The sequence below is a fragment of the Vespula vulgaris genome, chromosome 1 (assembly GCF_905475345.1).
Source record: "Vespula vulgaris chromosome 1, iyVesVulg1.1, whole genome shotgun sequence".
NCBI classification, from domain to species: domain Eukaryota; kingdom Metazoa; phylum Arthropoda; class Insecta; order Hymenoptera; family Vespidae; genus Vespula; species Vespula vulgaris.
Window position 1 is genome coordinate 17,790,786 of NC_066586.1, and position 22,303 is coordinate 17,813,088.

Consider the following 22,303-nt stretch of genomic DNA (forward strand, 5'->3'; position numbering starts at 1 on the left):
AGTAATTAGTTTCGATTGTATCGAAATTTCGTGTTACCAACCTTATCACAAATAAGAAAAATTAATGCACCCAATCTATGCGGTATTTTTTTTTTTTAAATATACAACAAACACTACATAGAAACTATGTTATTATTTTTCTAACGCTAACCTGTATAGTAAATTACAAAAAAGAGGATGATCAAACAATTTTGTAAACATATATAATGTATACAAGAAATCAGTGTTTAGTATCGTGTAAACATGATGTTAAATATATCATCCAACATTTATAATAATATTAATTTTAACGTAAAAATGTTTTTTTTTTTATATATATAAAAGAAATGAATATATGATGTACATATAATTTATGTACTTAACCTGTGAAAAATTTTACTTCAACATGGAATATTTTCATAAATTATTAATTGTTTATTGTGTTTTCTTCTGCCAAGATATTTGTAAGTTTTTTCTCTACTAATAAATTTTAAATAATTGATATTATTAATCATTAAGATTAAAAAGTGGAAAAAAAAATTTTTGTTATCTATTATTACATTTTCTTTTACATTGCTACATTGTTTTTTTTTTAATTTGTAATTTTTTATAGATGCACTGCATAGAAATTTGAAATATTATGAAACAGTACATGCATCAAACTTTCAACATAGAATTGTAAAACGAGGTGCTCAGCATAGCTATCATCCATACAACAAAATAAGCGAACTAGAATTTTATTCTCATGGACGGTAATGTTTATTATAAGTTTATACCAGTTATATTTGTCCTTAGTATATTGTTTTATATAACATATATTATTATTTATTTTTATAGTTATTTTCGTTTAATTTTAACACCAAGAAGAGAAGTGATACATTCCAATTTTAAAGCTTATGAAGTCAGTGGCGATGGAAAGGAGAAAACGATTCACTTAGGTACGCAATATAGATTATGTACAATGTGTTTAAAAAAATATATATTTATTATTATATATTATATTTAATAATTACAATATATATGTGTGTATATATATATATAGATCATGAAAGTTTCTATCATGGTCGAGTGTTTGGAGAAATTAATTCTCATGCCCAAGTACATATTGATGAAGGGATTGTAACAGCTAGCATTACTATTTCTGATGACACATTTCATGTTGAAGTAAGATATAAATATTATATATAAATTTTCAAATATTTGCAAATGATTATCTAAGTGTATATTTTAGCCATCATGGAGACACCTTCCTCATTTGGAAAATGAAACAATGATTGTTTATAAATCTTCAGATGTCAAATTAAGCTGGGAACATTATCAAAATGGGGTGGGACATACTCATGGCACCCCTAAAACATGTGGATATGTTAAAGAAGACATGGGTACGTTATCTTGAAATATTAAGAGATACAAAATATATAATAGAAAAAAATAAATAAATAAAATAAAGTAAAATATTTTATTTTGAAGAGGTTCCAGTGAAAGATGACGAAGAATTTATAGAAAATCGTGATTTTAAAGAAAGTGAATACAACAGAGTAAAAAGACAAACGGAAACTTACGAGTATACTCCAACCAAAACAAGATGTCCTTTGTTATTAGTAGCTGATTATCGTTTTTATCAAGAAATGGGTGCTAGTAGCACAAAAACTACAATTAACTATTTAGTATGTCAATTACAAATGATTAAATATTAATATGAATAATATTTCAAAAAATCATTTCTGTTATAAATTTAATTTACAGATAAGTTTAATAGATAGGGTACATAAAATTTATAATGACACATTATGGCAAGAACGTCAAGAACAAGACGGATTTAAAGGAATGGGTTTTGTTATAAAAAAGATTGTTGTTCACAGCGAACCAACGCGTGTGAGAGGTGGAGAGACACATTATAATATGGTTAGAGAAAAATGGGATGTTCGAACATTACTTGAGGTACAAATGCAGAGAAATCATCTAGAAACAGAAAAAAAAACATTTTTGAATATATATTAAATATTTAATATGTAGGTTTTCAGTCGAGAATACAGCCATAAAGACTTTTGTTTAGCTCATTTATTTACTGATTTGAAATTTGAAGGTGGCATTTTGGGATTAGCTTATGTAGGATCACCACGTAGAAATTCTGTAGGTGGTATTTGTACACCAGGTACAATTTCAACTATAATTTTATTATTAAAGTAAAACTTATCTTTTTACTCTTAGATTTTTTTAATAAAAATTATATATTTTTCAGAATATTTCAAAAATGGTTATACTTTATATTTAAATTCGGGACTAAGTTCTAGTAGAAATCATTATGGACAGAGAGTTATAACAAGGGAAGCAGATTTAGTCACAGCACATGAATTTGGTCATAATTGGGGCTCTGAACATGATCCTGATATAACTGTAATTTCATTTTCTTGTATTTACATAATTTCATGAATATGATTTGTATAATTCGATAATATAACTCGATTCGTTTCTATTCAGGAATGTAGTCCAAGTGCGAGTCAAGGTGGATCTTATTTAATGTATACGTATAGTGTCAGTGGTTATGATGTTAATAACAAGGTCAGATAAATTTACAAGTTAAATTACGCATAAATACACAATGTAATTTTTTTTGTATATTTATATGAGCTCTTTTAAATACACAGCGTTTTTCACCATGCAGTTTGAGATCCATTAGGAAAGTATTACAGGCTAAATCAGGTCGTTGTTTCTCAGAGCCTGAGGAATCTTTCTGTGGTAATTTGAGAGTAGAAGGAGACGAGGAATGTGACGCAGGACTTTTAGGAACAGAAGATAATGATCCTTGTTGTGACAAAAATTGTAAATTACGACGAAGTCAAGGAGCAGTATGCAGGTAATATTGTGTTATTATGTAATACAATTTTATTTTTTATTAACGCATACGTTTATATATTTTCCAGTGATAAAAATTCACCTTGTTGCCAAGGTTGTGCATATATGCCTGTAGGAGTAAAATGTAGAGATGCACAATATGCAACTTGCGAACAAGAATCACGTTGTACCGGAGCATCAAGCGAATGTCCTAGATCTCCTCCAATGAAAGATGGTACTGGTTGTTTAGAACGTGGGCAATGCCGTCTTGGCAAATGTGTACCGTATTGTGAGACTCAGGGTTTGCAAAGCTGCATGTGTGATACAAGTAAATTTCTATATTTTATCGAGATTAATTTTCGTCAATAATATTACATACAAGGAGTACATATAATAACGTACTAATATTACAGTTGGCGATGCATGTAAGAGATGCTGTAGAATGAGTTTAAATGAAACATGCTTCCCTATAGATCCACAAGATATTTTACCAGATGGTACACCTTGTATTCAAGGTTTTTGTAATAAGGTAATATTTTATATATCAAAATTGTTCATGATAAAATTATTGAAAAACATTTTAGATTTTTTATACGATATATTATCTGTATTGTATTTAGGGAATATGCGAGAAAACTGTACAAGATGTCGTAGAACGTTTCTGGGATATTATTGAAGACATAAATATAAATAAAGTTATGAGGTTTTTGAAGGATAACATAGTAGGAGCTGTGATAATAATCACTGCTATTATATGGGTTCCAACGAGTTGTGTTATAAGCTATATTGATAACAAACGTGTAAAAGAATGTGAAAAAAAATGGCATTGGAAACATACCGATGATCTCATGCATCCAGATGAACATAGACAAGTAATTTATGTGGGCACTCAAAGATCAAGGCTACCACATCCTACTCAACAATCATAATTTAATTGAAACTTTGCAGTAACATTCCAAATACTTACAAAGTTATCTAGTCAAAAATTTAAATTTATTTCATGTTGATTTATATATCTTTTTATTGATCTTATATATAACACAGTTTAATAATTTAATATATATATATATATATATACACACACACGCATACATACATACACATTAATATGTACATATTCTAGATGTGATATATAATGTTCCCAGTTTATATCAAGGCCACTTAAATTAAATTTGCTACCAAATGTAATAATAAAATAAAGGATAATTATAAATATAATATAATGTAGAACATTCGTGTAAGGCAAATCGGTTTAAATATAAATTTAGTTTAAAATGTTGTCACTACGAGGAGTGGAGATAGCTACATAAGCGCTATAGGCAACAAGAATGTAACTAAAATTTCATTTCTTATATTACTAAGCACACATTTTCATGGTTAAATTACCTAGATTTCCGTTTTACGATATGAATCTACCAATCTAAAGCCGCTAAATCCTCAACGGAAAATATTTCAATTTCCACATGGACATTTGGCTTTTGTTTACGATTGATAATTTGACAATTGTTCCGAAATTTATGAAGAACTCATGAGATATGGAAGATAAGTCATTAAAAGATCAGCCAGTAGAAAACGCAGGTATTTATATATTATTTTTTATTAAAAAAATTATATCATTAATACAGCATGTTTGAGTTTCATTACAGATGTCAACCAAGATGAGTTAATTCTTCAACAACAAAGACGTATAGAAAAGGAGGTTAATATTCTTCTTCAAGCATAAAAATAAATCCTATGAAATGTTTAAAGAGTTAATAATGAAAAATTTACAAATTAAAGTGTAAAAATTGATCGTTTAATATTTTATATCACATGACATTTTGATATGGATATTTATACATATTTCTGGCTATAATTTTATTATATTTCAGATATCTGAATCTATAGCTTTAGTCGGTGAAAAGGAACCATTGAAGAGCTTAGAACAGGAATATACAGAAGATGAAGTGTACTTGTCGAAAGCAAAAGCTTTGGGACAAAAATATTCTTATATTAGAAGAACAAGGCCTGATGGCAATTGTTTCTTTAGAGCCTTTAGTTATGCTTACCTTGAAAAATTAATTGGGGATAAAAATGAATATAATAAGTTCAGAGAACTTGCTTTAAAAAGCAAAGAGAATCTTGTGGCATTAGGTTTTCCCCAATTTACTGTTGAAGATTTCCATGACACGGTACAATTAATATATGATATCATTTAAATGACTTGTGACGAAATGATTTATTCGTAACCTGTTAGTTACAAAATAACAATTTCTTTTTTATTTTGATTATAGTTTATGGAAGTGATCGACAAAGTAGGTGGAGACACAGAGTCTAGTTATATTGAACTACATAAGCTTTTCAATGAGCAAGGTTATTCTGATTATGTTGTTGTATACCTTAGATTAATTACATCTGGTCAGTTACAAAGAGAAGGAGATTTTTACCAACATTTTATAGAAGGAGAACGAACCATAACAGAATTTTGTCATCAGGTTAACATTTCATCTATTGTCATTAATTTTATAATATAGAAAGATACATCATGTTTTTATTTTCCTAATGTTTATGTTACAGGAAGTAGAACCAATGTATAAAGAATCTGACCATATTCATATTATAGCAATGAGCACTGCTTTAGGTACTGGTGTTCGAGTTCGTTATATGGATCGTGGTGCTGGAACAGAAGTAACTGCACATGACTTTCCTGAAGGTGCTACACCAGCAGTTCACTTACTTTATCGTCCTGGTCATTACGATATACTTTACCCTTGATAAAATTAAGTCTAAAGTCATTTTTTAAGTTGTTCTTAAGAAATATACTTTGTTTAATGATTTTTCCAATCCATTTAAAAGAATAAAAACATGAAACTATTTTTACTGTGAACTATTTTTATGATTTGATTTGGTTTAAATGAATAATTATTGCCATTCAATAGCGAATTATGAATGTGTCAGTACATAAATTATATCAAATAAACAACATATAAATAATTTAAAACTATATATAAGACATTAAAATATTAAAAAACAAGTTATTAGATATTATTTACAAAATTATTAAATTTAAAATTGCTAATGAGGATCACGACAAATTTTTAGCGTTGCATTGCTCGAACTTGTTCCGTAACTTCCTCCAATAACACAGAATTTCTATCTATTGACTCCATTTGATATTCTAAATGGGTTACAATAAGTGCAAGTTTTTTTAAGTTTGTTTCTGCCATCTCTAGTCCATGTTCTTGTTGTGCAAAACTTTTTGCAGCATGCATTAGAATCTGAAAAAATAAGGAATTATATTAAATATAATTTCTCGATTACAAAAAATTTATTTTAAAAAAGAATATAAATGATAACATTACTTCACTGCTTTTTGAACCTCTCTGGATTTGTCTTGCAAGCGACGCGATGTTATTGACATTAACTTGAACTCTATCTGCTAATCGCATTTTTGAATCAACAAATAAACTGCGTGCACTTGTACTCGATGCTGAAGCCATTCCGTATTGTTTTTCATTAATTCTGGGATAAATTTTGATGTTAATGATATTCAATGGTGTTAATTCTATTTATACAAAACAGAATTATACAATTTCTTATGGCAAAATTATTCTATAATTCGCAGAAGTTACCCAAAGTATAAATATATTCAAACAAAATTCTGATTTTTTTAAATTATGTTTATCAATATAATTTTTATTGAATGTATGACGCATAAATATATACGAATATTATAAATTATTTTTGTCCTTTACATTTAACAAATATTGTACATAGAGTACTGTTACATGTATAAAAAGTACTCGCGAATAGAGTATTGTTTTTTCTATTTGTTTAAATTAAAATTGTTAGAAGATAAACACACTTATTATGTATGTACGAAATATCACGTTCGTATGGTTATGTGATGCACTTTATATTGCACCGATGTATGATGATATATATATATATCAGTGAGTAATGTCAGTGAGTGAAAAGCTGCGGTTCAGTAAGGTATCGAATTTTTTTAGCCACGCTGTAAAAAAGTTGATATACAAATATTAATATTATTATAATATAATAGATATGTAGAAAACATTTGAGAAATTGAAATATGTTATGAAATTTATTTCATTTTCATCATTCTCAGATTCATTGGCTATTGTATAAAATTAATTATATATTGTTAGGTTATATTTAAAAATCTCATATTTACAAAGAAAAGATTGGAATATATATCTTTGGAAAACGAGGTATTTGAAAATTATTCTTACGTCATTACATTCATATAAAAATATTAATTTTCATTGAGGCAATATTTTTTATTAGAAAATAATTTTTTTTTTTTTTGTTTAAATTATATTCTACAGACAGACTGATGATTTTAAAGAATCCGGAAGCATGTCTAGCGATACAAAGATTGATACAGACACAGAAATTGTAGATTATAAATATAATAAAGCAAAGAATTGTGATGATATCTCATACCTAGCACGTAAAATAAGAGAAAAGGAAGCATTTTCTCAGGAGGATTTAAAGGTAATATTTTTTTTTACACAACTCATTTATTTTATAAAAATGTGTTATTTATATTATAAATTTGCTGGTATTAATGTTCTTATTAATTTAGCAATTACGCAATTTAAAAGTAAAATTAATACATGAAGTTCCACCACAACATCAAGTTGAAATACGTTCAGGAACTCATGTACCTTCTCGTGAAGAATTGGAACAGTTTATGGCATTAGCACCATTAAAAAAAGGTTCCTTTTCACCAGATGAGGATGATAAAATTGTTCATAATTGGAAACAATTTTGCAAGGTAAAAAAGGATATAAAAATGCTGATCAAATACACCATTATAAATTGCATGCAAAAATCTGTATGAATTGTTTAATTTATCATACAATTTTTACGATATAACAGTTACACAATTGGAATAAACATAAATATAGAGCGTTTTTAAGTCTGAGAGATAGCGATGGCAAGAAGTATACTTGTAAGAAGAAAGAAACAAAAAAATTTGCACAATTTTTAGCAAATGGTTTACCAAATCGCACATTGTATAGTGTATACCATAGATTTAGAATTTTATATAGTTCTTATTTAAATAGAAGGTAATATATTTTTTTTATCAAAATCATCAACATACCCAGTATTAATTTGGTAATATAAAATAAATTATATAGCAAAAATATTTCTCTACAGGTATACACAAGAAGAGGATGTTATGATATTAAATCATATTGATCACAATCCATTCCTTGATGAAAAACGAAAGTTTGTTGATTTAGCAAAGGTTTTAAATAGAAGTAGAGCTTCTGTTTGGCGACGTTATCGATTGTTAAAAAGAAACAAAAAGTCAAAGATAAAAAATTGAATCTGTTTGATAAAATAGTAATGATTTAATATGTCTAATTTTTGGAACTAAAATAAACTCTTATCAAATAATATCACGTATTGAATATTTTCGAAGATATAAATAAATAATATTTTAACAACACTTTTGTGAAAAAAAGTGTATCTGTTTTTTATTTGTAGTATCAAATATTTTGTTTCAAATAATATACATTGTATATACTTTTGAATCTAACAATCACAATTAGATGTATCTGTTTCTTTAACAGATTGATTTATTTCTTTAAGTCTAATTTTTTTAAAGTATTTTTTATAGAAAAACAATACTATATATTTTAAAATGAATATGTTCTACTCTCTGATAAACCATTAACGAATTAGAATACTAATAAAAGATAAAGAGAAATTAAATATATTTTTTTTTTTTCAAACAGCCTATTTTACCATCATCATTAATATTACACAATTTTATTTACACAATGTTTTTTAGATATTAGTAGAAAGAATTCATTTGAAATATATATGTATATATATATGATTATTAATTATAAGTTTTGTAAATTTGTAAATGAAGATATTTACTTTACAATTAATTACAAAGAAATGAATTATGCCATGTGAAATATTGTATGCATTATAAAATTTTACTTGTATAGAAAATGCAAAACATCTTTCTATTCCAGTTTTCAATATTATTTTTATGATGAAATCGTATTTATAAAAAGCAATTAAAAGTTCTGTTTTGTTGTTATAGATAAGGTTCTTTCAATGAAATTTATATAGTTTAGCAAAGATTATGGTTTTTCTATATATTATACAAAAAATTTTGCTTTACTAAATTTGTTTTCTTCTTCGTAGTTTTAAAAATATTTAAAGTTCTTGTATACAGATTCGCTCACTTATTTCGAATACTGAAACTACATAGAAGGCTAGAATTAAAGGAATATTTATATTCAATGTGAAAACCATATTACACACAAAATAATAATTCTTAACATTTAAAATATTTACAATTTTTTAGGCATCTAAAGTTCAGATGAATAATAATCAGTCTCTTCCCTAACATGTGTATTTGCAGAAATTAAAATAATATTACTAATTTATGTAGAAAATTCATAAAATGTTCCCTGCCATGCTGTTTTTCTTGTAATAGATCAAATTAGTGCTTTGTGAATTGTCAAGTTTATATGGACAATTTTTTAGGAATATATGTATAATTTATATTATACAAATATACAGAAATAAATTTGTATAATATTGTTATTGATCAAACATATTAGATTATGTACTTTCTATAACGAAGCACTAGTTCCAGCATCTTTAATACATGATGCAAATATTTAAACAAATGTTTTTATTATAAAAAAGAGCTGCCTAAATATTTACAGTAAAGAGTATTCTCGATAATACATTATTTTTTCATGAAAAGAATAATATTAGTGTTATTCCCATCATGGGAACACTTATGGAGTCATGAATTTATTCTCACATAAATATTTAAGTAAAATAAGTGTATTTCATATCACCGATTTTACTCTTTAGAACATCTGCCCTATCACAGTAAGTGATCTCACTGCAGATTGCACATTATTTACATGAATATGATGTGCAACAGCATGATGATGTTCATCTACAACCATTTCACCATACTGGACACGACAACGTTTCTGATGTGCAAATAAACTGCCACTATGACTATATGCAGCGCCACAGGTTTTACAAACATAAGGTTTTTCACCAGAATGAGTATAAGTATGTTCTTTCAGAGTACTAAGTCGCTTGAAAGCTTTGCCACACGTTTTGCAGAGATAATTTGCTTCACCTGTATGTCGTGTCAAATGTCTCCTAAATGCTGAACTCACAGCAAATGCTGCACTACAAACATGACATACAAAAGGTTTGTCCCCTGTATGAATACGAATATGATTTGCCAAACTAGTAGTTGTTGTAAATCCACTATTACATGTTTTGCATACATGTGGTTTCACTCCTGTATGAGTTCTCATATGATACGTAAGCGATGAATTACTTGGATATACTTTACTACAAATATGACATAGATATTCTCGTGGCACTTTTTCCTTCGGTTTATGTGTCCTTTGATGAAGAACAAGACGAGCTTGACTAGCACAAACTTTTCTACATATTTCACAAGTTACTGGTTCAGCTTTAGGCTTATGCATGGACACATGACGCCTAAGGCCTTTCTTAGTAGCCATAATTTTATCGCAATGTTGGCACTTGTATTCACCAGATCCATCTTCTTCACTATCTTCTTTCTTAACAGTTTCATTTTCTGGTAAAGTATTTGTTGTGTCATTTGGAAAAGCATCATCATCTGAATCAAATAGTTTGTTATCATCTACTAAATTATCTAATAATCCATGCCCATGTTTTTCAGCATGTTTTTTTAATGTGTCTGGCCTGAAAAACCACTTTTTACATACTGTGCAAGAATACTTTTTATCCCCATGTACAAGAGCATGTCTTTTTAAATTTTTTAAGGAAGAACAATACTGATTACAGATTTCACATTTATATAATTCAGGAGCATTCTCAAATTCATCTGGTTCATTTACTGTACCACTTTCATCTTCAGTGTCATCTTCACACTTTGGTTCTTTTTTTGAATCACTGTCGTCTTTTCGTTCATCGGTATTTATTTGTTTAATCATATCATTTACTTTCTCTGTATGAGACTTCAGATGGCGTACAAGACTCTGAGACTTAGAAAAACAGGCATGACATAATTGGCAAGCATGAGGTTTAGATGCATGTATCTTTTTATGTTTTTCCATATTTTCTTGTTTATAAAACAGTTTTAAACAAATATTACATTTGTGCTTCTTTTCATGGACAAGAGAATGTTTTTTTAAGCCTTTCTGTGTTGCATAACGCTTTAAACAAATTTTGCACTTGAACTTCAATTCTTCTGAATCTTGACTGTCGCTACTTGGATCATAATAATTATCATCTCCTTCATCTTCGCTGTAAGATTTGTTAGGCATTGATTTCGTTTTCCTTGTTGACGTACGTTTCTGTGGAAGTGTCTCCTTTTCAATCCCTGTATCATCGGACACGCGTTCGTTTGAAAACTGTTCTTCTTCTTGTTGTTGTTTAGAATTTTTTTCCGATTCTTTAGTAATACTATGCTCCTCTTGAGGCTTATTATCTACATCCATTGTTTCATAAATATCGCATGTATCTACTTGAGAAGCAGATTCAATGGATGAATTTTGATTAATATTGCTTTCTGTAGTAGAACATTGTTCTTTACCAATCTCTTTGGGACCTTCAAACCCGATAGAACACATAAAGATTTTTTCATCTTGTATGTCGATTTCGGTAGTAGTTAGACTAGGTGTATTTGAAGTATAAGTATTGTTAGTATTATTGAAGTCTTGAGAATTTGATACTATTTGCATTTCTTCTTTTATAAAAGAATTGTCTTGCACATTTGTTGTCTTTTTTGGTAGATCAATGCATGGAGAAAAATCTGTTTGCGTACACGAATCCTGTAAAAATATAAAATATTTTTTTTTGGGATTAAATGTAAGATATATATAAAAATTACATTATATATTTCGTTTACCATGACATTGCATTTTTCAGGTTTATTATAATACATTCTCAGTCTAGCATTGGAATGTTGGCATTGTTGTCTAAACTCATGAGCAACACTTGCTTTATAAACACAAACATCGCAGATTAAAGATGGCAATCCATCTTGCTCGTGAATATCAATTGAACCACATACTTGTATTTTTTGTGGAAGATCTGAGAAATCATCTACCTCTTGATCGGTACAGAAAATAGGTGATAAATTGCTACTTTCTGTTAGACAGATTCTACATACTCTGTCCATATTAAGAGGTAAATTGAAATAACCCGAATTCATTGTCTTGCAGATATTTTGAATACTGATTAATCCAAAATTGTCTGTAAATATTATAAAACATGCTAATACTTATTGCCATTATATCACAAATAAATATTTTTTTGAGTTAACAAAATATGTCAATACTATATACAATAAAGCTTGTATTGGAATTTTAATCATTTTAAAAATCATCACATTATTTTAAATTGAAAGCAGATTATACAAAATCAATAAGATCAGAAAATCACAGTAAACTTGATCTTTTTATATATATATAATGTATCATTTGACAAAATGGACAAATACAATTAGTTTATAATCATACAGTTGTATAACCAAAAATATACATAAATATAAGTTAGAAACGCAAAATAATATTTGCCGGGATTTTAATTTAGGAAAAGCATTTTTGAAAAAGAGTTGAAAGAATTAATGTGCAAAAACGAAAGGTTCTCAACCTTTGGATCCGTGATGCGTCGTTCGAACATGCCACGACGTTGAGTCCAATGCCTTCGGCAGTGATGCCCAGACGAAAGGAAAAGTAACACCTTGAAAACTCGAATGATACTTTTTGTTCCTCTTTTTTTTTCGCGATCTCTTTTGATATTAATACATAGTATACGTGGATTTTCTCAAAGCGTATTAAAACACAGAATGTCTTGTTTCATTCTAAAATCTTTCTTCTCTCTTACGTTTTACTCGTAGCAATACTCGGATACTTATTTACCCTTTGTTTAATGGCTTCTATCTACATATATGCCGCGAAACATTCGACCAATTAAGTTGAGAGCAATCTGAAAGGAAAGGTCTGAATAAAATATGGCTTATCGGGTATGGACAACGGAATGAAACTTCACTCATACACATTGCGTTCAACCGAATCGATGTATATTCTCTAGGGATACACGAATGGCGTTCGAATATCTTTTAATCGGTCTTTTTTATTAAAAGAAAAAAGAAAATTTTATATATATGTATATGAGTGTGTGTATGTATGATATGTGTACGTATATGATGTACGTACATACGTATGTACGTACGTATGATGTATGTATGTATGTATATATATATATTACTTGATTTTTTTATTGTTACACATACATACATCACGGAAATTATCAGCAGACAATTTTATTTATCTCTACAAGCACTCTCGCAAATAACAAAAGTATTGTTTAGTAGATATGTGTAGAATTAAACTTATATCCACTTCGAGATAACTACGATGATAACCAATGTGTTTTAGTTGGTATTATTTATCTCGAATCGAAACTCGAAAATTTAGTGACTTAAACATGGCTCCGAAAAGTATCCAATGAAATTCAAAGTTATCGACCAATCTACGTTTAAGATGATTGTAATAACACAGTTCGATACATCGAAAAAGTGATGTTTCTTTGCATTTAAATTTATAGGTCTTCAAGTTGGCTCGAGATTTGTTCCTGATAAGAAAGGAGAGAGAAAGAGAGAGAGAGAGAGAGAGAGAGAGAGAGAGAGAAAGAGAGTGAGAGAGAGAGAGAGAGAGAGAGAGAGAGAGAGACAAAAAATTTCTTATACTTCTCGTGAATATATATATCCCATGTATGATCTTATTTTTTCGTGAAATCTCAAGCGACCTTTCGATCCTCGTTCTATAGATCAATTCAATCGGAAGAAAAAAAAAAAGAAAGAAAAAATAAGATACTCAATTTTGATCGAGAGACGAAATATTATATTTATCTATAGTAATTCGCAAATAATAATCATTTTTATCGTCGTAATAAGAACGTTGATTATTGCTGTTAATTTGCCTACTAGAATTATCTTTTGGGAAAGTGTTTGTAATTAGATTATCATTTGACTATTAGATAAGTTACTAAGAGATCGGATATTAATCAATCATAAATTCATGCGCATACTTATCAACTACTAGTTTACTCCACGCGTTTAATTGGGATCTAGTTCGAAAAAAAAAAGAAAGATTCAATATATGCATTCTTATAGAATTGCAGACTTCTTGAATAAACACCGGGTATGTCATCTATTTCTTAACAACTCTTAGGTACATATGATCGGTATGATCTTTTAGTAGTCTTCGTATCCATCTACCTGTCAAATAAAAATGTAAATGAGAAAGAAAGAGTGTGTGAAGTTTAAAGACTTTTAACATACGGTAATGCAATCGATGCAATTTATCCGATTAACTCGGAACATTAGGCAAAGGTAGAAACCTTTCAAGTGATTGAGAGAGTTCTAGTATCTATCGGTTAAATACAGTTATGGCTCTCCGTAAAGTAAAAGGAAATTTCGAACGAATGTTCGACAAGAATTTGACGGATTTAGTGCGTGGCATTAGAAATAACAAAGAGAACGAGGTAAATTTTTTCTATATTTAAAAAATATTCTTTTCCTTTTTTTTTTTTTTTATTATAACAACAAGAAAGAGACACGTAACTTAACCTAACTTTGTAAAGTATTCTTTTACTTAAAATACTTTATTTAGATTATAATCGTATGTTATTGTAATAGGCAAAATACATTGCACAATGTATAGAAGAAATCAAACAAGAATTGCGCCAGGATAATATTGCAGTAAAGGCAAATGCAGTTGCTAAGTTAACATATGTAAGTGGGAGTTTCATATGCTAATTTTAACTATCGTTTTATCTCTAACAAGATAATTATGTTATTTTCTATCCAAATCTATAGTACATTTTACTAATACTATTTACATTTCTATAGTTGCAAATGCTAGGCTATGATATTAGTTGGGCTGGATTTAATATAATTGAGGTCATGTCATCTGCCAAATTTACTTATAAACGTATAGGATATTTAGCAGGTAGTCAAAGCTTTCATGCAGATACAGAGGTATGATCTCTATTAACCTTGTGACGTATAAATAATTTGGGATATATAATTTGTTTTCACATAAGAATAATTTATAAATTTGATAATTGCAGCTTTTGATGTTGACCACAAATATGATACGCAAAGACTTAAATAGTCAAAATCAATATGATGCTGGATTGGCTCTTAGTGGTTTATCTTGCTTTATAAGTCCAGATCTGGCACGAGATTTAGTTAATGACATAATGACTTTGTTAACATCTACAAAGCCATATTTACGCAAGAAAGCAGTTCTAATGATGTACAAAGTGTTCTTGCGATTTCCAGAAGCTTTAAGACCTGCTTTTCCTAGATTGAAAGAAAAACTTGAAGATCCAGACAGTGGTGTACAATCTGCAGCTGTCAATGTAGTTTGTGAGTTAGCAAGAAAGAATCCAAAAAATTATTTAAGTTTGGCACCTGTTTTTTTCAAATTAATGACAACATCGACTAACAATTGGATGCTCATAAAAATTATCAAATTGGTAAGTCTATTTTGTAATATTACATCGATCGACCAATTAAACACAGAAAGATTAAGTATTGATACAAAAACATAAGAACTGTTATCAATCAATGAATGCATATATACATATATCATTTTTAAATTTGAGCCTAGTAATGTTGATCTTATTTCACATGCTCAGTTCTCCACTATAACACTGATTGAGCCGAAAATGGGTCGGCGACTTACTCAACCACTAATTGACCTGATTTCAAGGTTTTTTACTAGTTGATTATTTTGATATAAAAAAAGCATTGATAATTTAGATCAAATAGTAGTAGTAAAAATATGGTAGAAGTATACAAGTATTTTCATTATTCATTTTACTCTATGTTGTCTATAAATGATTTATAGAATGTTACATATATATATATATATACATATATTGTTTGTCATTTCATATCATTTAGACTGCAACTCAAAATTATATTTACAGTTTGGCGCATTGACACCTCTAGAACCTAGGCTTGGCAAAAAGCTAATAGAACCCCTTACCAATTTGATACACAGGTATTTAACGTGTTTATATTGATATTTCCCCCATATATTTTAACAATTGTAGATTTAATCATAGCAAGTAAAATAGTTCTATGTGTTATATAAATGTGTACATGTTTGCCTCAGTTACTTTATAGCTGGTATTAAGAAGGATTATTAAAATAAGTTATTAATAAGTTTTTAATATCATTAATAAAATTATCTTTATTTTTTTTAGTACATCTGCTATGTCTTTGCTGTATGAGTGCATCAACACTGTAATAGCTGTATTAATTTCTATATCATCTGGTATGCCAAATCATTCAGATTCAATACAGTTGTGTGTGCAGAAATTAAGAATATTAATAGAGGATTCTGATCAAAATTTAAAGTACTTGGGCTTGCTAGCAATGTCAAAAATATTAAGGACACATCCTAAAAGTGTACAAGCTCATAAAGATCTTATTATGCAATGTCTTGATGACAAAGATGAAAGTATAAGATTGCGTGCCTTGGATTTATTATATGGAATGGTGTCAAAAAAGAATTTAATGGAAATAGTTAAAAAATTAATGGTGCACATGGACAAAGCTGAAGGCACTACATACAGAGATGAATTACTTTCAAAGATCATACAAATCTGTTCTCAAAATAATTACCAATTTATAACATATTTTGAATGGTATATTGATAATATTATATTTTATGATAATGATAAAACAAGACATATATATGTAATGTTTTAGTACAAATATAAGTTTATATTTAATAATTATATATAAGCTATGTATTTATAGGTACATATCTGTATTGGTGGAACTTACACGAATGGAAGGCACCAAGCATGGACCATTAGTAGCCACTCAACTACTTGACGTAGCGATCCGGGTACAAGCTATACGTAAATATGCAGTTCACCAATGTGCCTTACTGCTTGAAAATTCATACCTTTTAACTGGTCAACCACGAGCTACCATGTCTGAAGTTTTATATGCAGCTGCTTGGATATGTGGAGAATTTTCTAGGTAATAAATTAAATATTTAACATAATTATTTTCATTAAATGATATATAACAATTTAAATGAAAATTTGTAATATTAATAGTGAACTAGAAGATCCTTTAGCAACATTACAATCTATGTTGCGATCGCAAGCATCCAGTTTGCCAGGACATATTCAAGCAGTTTATGTGCATAATATTTTAAAACTTGCTGCAGCAATATTATATAAAGCAGAGAAAGAAGGTGACAATGAAACGATGGAACAAGTAAGTTATACTGTGACTCGTTTATATGAATTATTATTATTCCATTCTTTTTTGTTACATATAAAATAATTTTGTACTATTGAATTATTACATCTAAATTTAAACATTAATATTATCAATATATTTATACTTTTTTTTTTTATTTCACAGATTTTTGCATTGAAAGATAAAATAGCAGCATTTGTGTGTAGTGGCGACTTAGAGGTTCAAGAAAGATCTAGTTCCGCATTGGTTTTATTTGATTGCTTGAAAGAAAATCCTGGCATGGCCGAAGAGTTAATGGAAGCTTTTGAAGGTGAACTTAATCCAGTTGCTCCTAAAGCTCAAAGAAAGGTAAAAATAATATATTAATTATTTTTGTTTAAAAACAATACTTTATAGATATTTGTTTAAAATAATTAATTTTCTAATATATATTTAGGTACCTATACCTGATGATTTAGATCTAGATTCATGGATCAATGATCCACCTTCGGAAAGCTCTGATTCCGAAGATATGGACATGAACGAAATTTTTGTGAAATCAGAGAAGTCTAATAATTCTTTCATGAAACGAGAAACGAACGAACCTACGGTAGAAGAACTTCAGAAGAGGAGAGAGGCTAGAAAATTGGAACAGCAAAATAATCCTCATTATTTGAAAGGATCATTTAAAAATTCCACATCATATCACAATTCAACAAATTTTTATGAAGACTTTGAAAACATTCCAGTTACTGAATTAGATATACCAGTGTCTCTAAAAATATCGAATTATTCTAATTCTAATAAATATCACAATATGAGTGTGGATAATAATTACAAAAGACATAAAAAACATGGCAAGAAAAAGAAATCAAAAAAAAGTAAACATCTTTTTTTTTTCTGTACATTAACGTCATATAACTGTGTGTTTTATTAATTATTGTAAACTTCGATTAATATGCATTACGTTATTATGCAGTTTTATTTTATTATATTAATTTCACGCATTCTTTCTTCTTTTTTGCTAGATAAACAATCTGCATCAGAAGATGAACGAGAAGAAGATTATCCTACACAAGTTATAAATACAGGTATTGGTGAACTTCCACCGGGGGCTGAAATAAGTGATAGTGATGATTATGATATGATCGATGCAAATGATCCTCATCGAGCTTTAAATATTGATTTAGATATGCCTTTACGAGAAGACGAAAGATTACCGGTTTTGGAACACAGAGTAGTAGAGAATAGTCCAAATCAGAAAGTTACAGAGGCAAAGACAATAAAAAAAGATAAGGTAAATATTTTTCTCTTCTTTGTTATATAATGTTATAATTAATTAGATATGATGTGTGTAAGAGAAAAAATAATATATATATCTTATTTATATTGATAGGGTCATAGGAAAACAAAAAGAAAGAGTAAATGTGTTCAAGAAAAACAGGCTGATAATCAAATAAGTATAACTGATATGTGGTTAGAAGATAATACTGAAGAAGCAGGTTCTTCCTCTATGCAAGATTACGCAGAAGTGAATAGTAAAAAAAGTGTAGATATGCGAAAAGATACGAAGCGAAAAAAATCCAAGAGTCAGGAAAGACATAAAAAAATAAAAGAAGACGATACCAAACATAAGAAATCAAAAAAATCAAAAAGTAAGAAAGAGAAGAAGTCGTCAGATTACGAAGAAACAGCTGGTATATCTACGCCCTCCAAAGAAATATTGCCAGAATTAAGGAATGATTTAGTTATTACTGAAAATAGTTTGAATTCTATTCAACCATTGATCGTGTATGAAGAATTATCTAAGAATAAAACTATTTCTATGATGTATGAATTAAAGCAAATTGCAGATGACACTAGTAAAATAATTGTATCAATACTCATTACCAACATAGATCAAAAGCTTGTAAAAGAAATAAGGTTCGATATTACGGATACGTCAACCTTGAAACTAATGAAAAATGTGAGTTTTTTCTTTTTCTTATGATAATAAATTATTCGTAGTCTTTTGTTTAATCAAAATTTTCTTTTTCTTTTCTTTTTTTTATTTTTACAGAACGGCGATGCATACGGAATGAAATTACCATTCCAACTACCTCCCCAATCCAGTAAAGAAACTCAATTTACCATATTAATATCCGACGTAACGTTCGCTCAAAAATTGAGGGGAACATTGACGTATATGCTTGAAAATGTGGAAGGAACAATGCAAGAAAAACTTGACTTCACTATAAATTTATCATGTAGTAAATTTATGGTTGGACATTTGTCTCATAAAGATATATTAACGGAGTTGCTTAAAAGCGGTCAACTAGTGTCTAGAATTAAAAAAGAAATTGTCCCGTCTCAGGAATTTAATGCAGTCTTAAACACTGTCTGTTGTAAATGCAATCTCACACTCGTGGAACAAATAAACGATACTGCATCTTTATATGGTCATTCGTTGAAAGGACATCATGTGTGCCTTTTATTAAAATATAATGTAAGTCTAATAGAATAATAAACGATAGATACGTTGTTTTTATTTCGGTCAGATGTTACGTCTAATATTTGTTTCTATGTTTTAGAAATCGACAGGTAATTTGTTGATCGAAGGTAAAGGTGACAATAACTCTCTCCTGTCAGGAATTGCGGAAGAGATATCAAGGCTTCTGACATAAGAGAAAGTGTACCTATGTTTTAAAAAATCTAATGATTCCTATCATTCATTACAGTCGTATTCAACAAACCTTTACATTCAGCGAAGAAATATTTTCCAGGATCTGTTATGTATGAGATAATGATTATAGGAAACTCGCCTGCTAACTCATTAATCATTACATATTTTTAGATGGAGTTCTTATCTAAGCACTGTATAATTTAGATCATAAAATTTGTTAAATATACATACATATATAAGAGTTATACATATGTATACATATATACATGGATAAATACATACAATATACATGTATATGTGGGCTATCAGGATTCTAAAAAAAAGGAAAAAAAAAGAAAACGGAAAAAAAAAGAAAAACATTTATTCTCAAATTAAAAAGACATCGATACAAAAAGTAGGGAATAATTGAAATAAATTTATATTATTTCGGAGTCGCCTACTTTTTGTGCTGCTGCCTCGTTTGATAGTGTAAATTTATTTTAAAAATTCAAAAAAGAAAAAAAGAAAAAAATTTGGTATCTTGTAAAAACTATAAGATATCATCTCTATCGTCTATATTGTCATGTTGCATCTCATTTATGAGAATGTGTATAAATATAATAATATTATTTAGTGGCGATAACTATACCTTTTCTGCATGCGATATTACGTTTATAATAATATTATAATATTAATATTTTCATATACATCTAAATCACATCTTCAACAATTTATATAAAATGTAAGTGAAAAGAAAAATAATGTATATAGCTTGCCTGTAATCTATGCTTACAAAGATTATTTTATTGGCCGGAAATCTTTCTAAATTTGATTTAATATAATAACGAAATATCTCTTATTAATCATCCTTTAACATAGAATCATATTGCATGATACAAAAGATTTAATAACATTTTAGTACTTTATCCAAAGAAAGGTGAGATCCTTCCAGAATAAAATTACCGCTGCACTTGCGTTTTCTCTTTGCATTTACGTATCGTATGCTTCATAACTGTGATTTTATTTTTTCGTGATTTCATTTTAAATGAAATCACGTCTCATTGTGGACGTTGTAAAAAAAGTAACTAAATCATTAGAACAACATCGAAAAATAACAAAAATTAAATATAATTATGTTTGTAACGTCTCCCCTCTCGAAAACTAATTACACGTGCAATTATTCAATATATTTTCAAGATTCCTTACTCTTCCTCTCTTTCTCTCTTTCTCTCTCTCTCTTTCTTTCTCTCTATGTATATGCATGCAATAAGAATATCGAGAGAAAAAAAGAAACGAAAAAAAAAAACAATAATGAAATAATCAACGATCGAATGCATATCCAATTTCAATGAAAATAATGATCATATAAAAAATTTAATTAACTGAGAAGGTAGAAATGATCAAAAGACTAGAATAGAAAAACAGTTCTAATATTAAAAAAAAAAAAAAAAAAAAAAAGAAAAAATGTTGCCAAAACGAATCATGCAAAAATTCTATCAAATCTGTCTACCTGAAGCCGTATGTTTAATTACGTATTATTTTTCATTTGGTAGTATATATTGAAAATTATCACGTTGAATGTACGGATTATTTTACGTACAAACAACTTAATAATACTCTTTGCTTTGCGTTGATTGTCTTGAAGATAATAGATTACGATTAAAAAAAAACTACACTTGTTAGATATTTTTTTATAACTTTGTTTGTTTCATTTTGCACTTCAAACTTGTCTATCTAATTGTGTATTTAACATAAAAGATTGTTATCCAAGACTGAAGGAAAAAAAGTAAAATAAAAGTATGATTTGATCAGTTCGATTTAAAAAAAAAAAAAAAAAAAAAAGAAAAAATCTGCTTGAAATTTTTATTATTTTTATATGACGATTCATATACTTTATATATATATATGTGTGTGTATGTGTGTGTGTGTATGTATACATATATACGAATATGATTTTATTATCTATCTCTCTCTCTCTCTATATATATATGAATATTTGTAATTTTAAAAAAAGAAATATAACATCTACTTGTTTTTTTCTTTATAAACATTTCTTTAATTATTTTTATATAAGTATAAATATAAATATAAATATATACATATATATATATATATTTATATACACATACATATATATATATATATATATATATATAGGAATATATTTGTTGAAAACATACTCGTCATCGTTCAACAGATTTCATTGAAAATAAAAAGGAAGAAAATTAACGTGGTAAAACGAATTATAGTGCGTTAGCCTTAATTTTCTCTTTTTGTCTTAGCCTTGAAATGCTATGATAAGAAAATGGGTTGATTCTCGTTGACGAGATCAGGTGAATCACGATGTGAAGTAACGTCGTTCGTGAAAATTAGCAGATCTCGTGTATGTGTCTTTATTCTTGGAGATTCAACGAATCAACGCGGATTACGCGTGAGATTAAACTCGTCAAAAGTATTTAGACTTCTTATCTTATAATGAAAAATTCTTTCTTTGTATTATTCTAATATCATATTATTTAAATGACGATCCTTATACGAAATGTTCGATTGAAATGGAATTTCTCGAATGG

At 28.2% G+C, this 22,303-nt stretch overlaps 6 protein-coding genes across 13 annotated transcripts; 4 read left to right on the forward strand and 2 right to left on the reverse strand.

Annotated features, from left to right (window-relative positions):
- The first annotated feature begins 31 nt into the window (after window positions 1–31).
- LOC127061571 (ADAM 17-like protease) lies at window positions 32–4,032 on the forward strand. The gene is made up of 14 exons (XM_050988624.1): window positions 32–443; window positions 593–731; window positions 817–917; window positions 1,022–1,143; window positions 1,211–1,361; window positions 1,450–1,646; window positions 1,726–1,920; window positions 1,996–2,134; window positions 2,222–2,376; window positions 2,461–2,541; window positions 2,628–2,836; window positions 2,904–3,142; window positions 3,228–3,343; window positions 3,435–4,032. The coding sequence occupies exons 1-14, from the start codon at window positions 353–355 to the stop codon at window positions 3,741–3,743; spliced, it is 2,244 nt and encodes a 747-aa protein (XP_050844581.1). The 5' UTR covers window positions 32–352; the 3' UTR covers window positions 3,744–4,032.
- Window positions 4,033–4,154: 122 nt separating this feature from the next.
- LOC127061667 (ubiquitin thioesterase otubain-like) lies at window positions 4,155–5,680 on the forward strand. Its single transcript, XM_050988877.1, has 5 exons — window positions 4,155–4,392; window positions 4,461–4,513; window positions 4,686–4,985; window positions 5,088–5,288; window positions 5,371–5,680. The coding sequence occupies exons 1-5, from the start codon at window positions 4,350–4,352 to the stop codon at window positions 5,566–5,568; spliced, it is 795 nt and encodes a 264-aa protein (XP_050844834.1). The 5' UTR covers window positions 4,155–4,349; the 3' UTR covers window positions 5,569–5,680.
- LOC127061712 (BLOC-1-related complex subunit 7) lies at window positions 5,277–6,764 on the reverse strand. 4 transcript variants are annotated; one of them, XM_050989014.1, is made up of 3 exons: window positions 6,659–6,764; window positions 6,156–6,315; window positions 5,277–6,071 (listed from the first exon to the last, which is right to left on the reverse strand). In XM_050989014.1, exons 2-3 carry the CDS (start codon window positions 6,291–6,293, stop codon window positions 5,892–5,894), a joined length of 318 nt encoding a protein of 105 aa, XP_050844971.1. In that variant the 5' UTR covers window positions 6,294–6,315; window positions 6,659–6,764; the 3' UTR covers window positions 5,277–5,891. The 4 variants fall into 4 exon arrangements, with proteins under 4 accessions (XP_050844971.1, XP_050844962.1, XP_050844954.1 ...); XM_050989005.1 differs by having other exon boundaries at window positions 6,549–6,698; XM_050988997.1 differs by having other exon boundaries at window positions 6,426–6,695.
- An 11-nt stretch (window positions 6,765–6,775) lies between these two features.
- On the forward strand, window positions 6,776–8,225 carry LOC127061684 (uncharacterized). The gene is made up of 5 exons (XM_050988919.1): window positions 6,776–7,025; window positions 7,143–7,311; window positions 7,403–7,594; window positions 7,699–7,889; window positions 7,981–8,225. Exons 2-5 carry the CDS (start codon window positions 7,174–7,176, stop codon window positions 8,150–8,152), a joined length of 693 nt encoding a protein of 230 aa, XP_050844876.1. The 5' UTR covers window positions 6,776–7,025; window positions 7,143–7,173; the 3' UTR covers window positions 8,153–8,225.
- A 141-nt stretch (window positions 8,226–8,366) lies between these two features.
- On the reverse strand, window positions 8,367–13,245 carry LOC127061546 (zinc finger protein 879-like). Of its 5 annotated transcripts, none has more exons than XM_050988591.1 (4): window positions 13,116–13,245; window positions 12,469–12,804; window positions 11,723–12,069; window positions 8,367–11,645 (listed from the first exon to the last, which is right to left on the reverse strand). In XM_050988591.1, the coding sequence occupies exons 3-4, from the start codon at window positions 12,026–12,028 to the stop codon at window positions 9,669–9,671; spliced, it is 2,283 nt and encodes a 760-aa protein (XP_050844548.1). In that variant the 5' UTR covers window positions 12,029–12,069; window positions 12,469–12,804; window positions 13,116–13,245; the 3' UTR covers window positions 8,367–9,668. The 5 variants fall into 5 exon arrangements, with proteins under 5 accessions (XP_050844548.1, XP_050844538.1, XP_050844566.1 ...); XM_050988581.1 differs by having other exon boundaries at window positions 12,874–13,228; XM_050988609.1 differs by having other exon boundaries at window positions 13,112–13,225.
- A 351-nt stretch (window positions 13,246–13,596) lies between these two features.
- LOC127061523 (AP-3 complex subunit delta-1) lies at window positions 13,597–21,198 on the forward strand. Its single transcript, XM_050988511.1, has 14 exons — window positions 13,597–14,364; window positions 14,519–14,614; window positions 14,732–14,860; window positions 14,953–15,363; window positions 15,820–15,893; window positions 16,099–16,542; window positions 16,658–16,885; window positions 16,966–17,128; window positions 17,279–17,461; window positions 17,550–17,973; window positions 18,121–18,389; window positions 18,489–19,058; window positions 19,152–19,577; window positions 19,663–21,198. Exons 1-14 carry the CDS (start codon window positions 14,269–14,271, stop codon window positions 19,753–19,755), a joined length of 3,606 nt encoding a protein of 1,201 aa, XP_050844468.1. The 5' UTR covers window positions 13,597–14,268; the 3' UTR covers window positions 19,756–21,198.
- The last annotated feature ends 1,105 nt before the right edge of the window (window positions 21,199–22,303 follow it).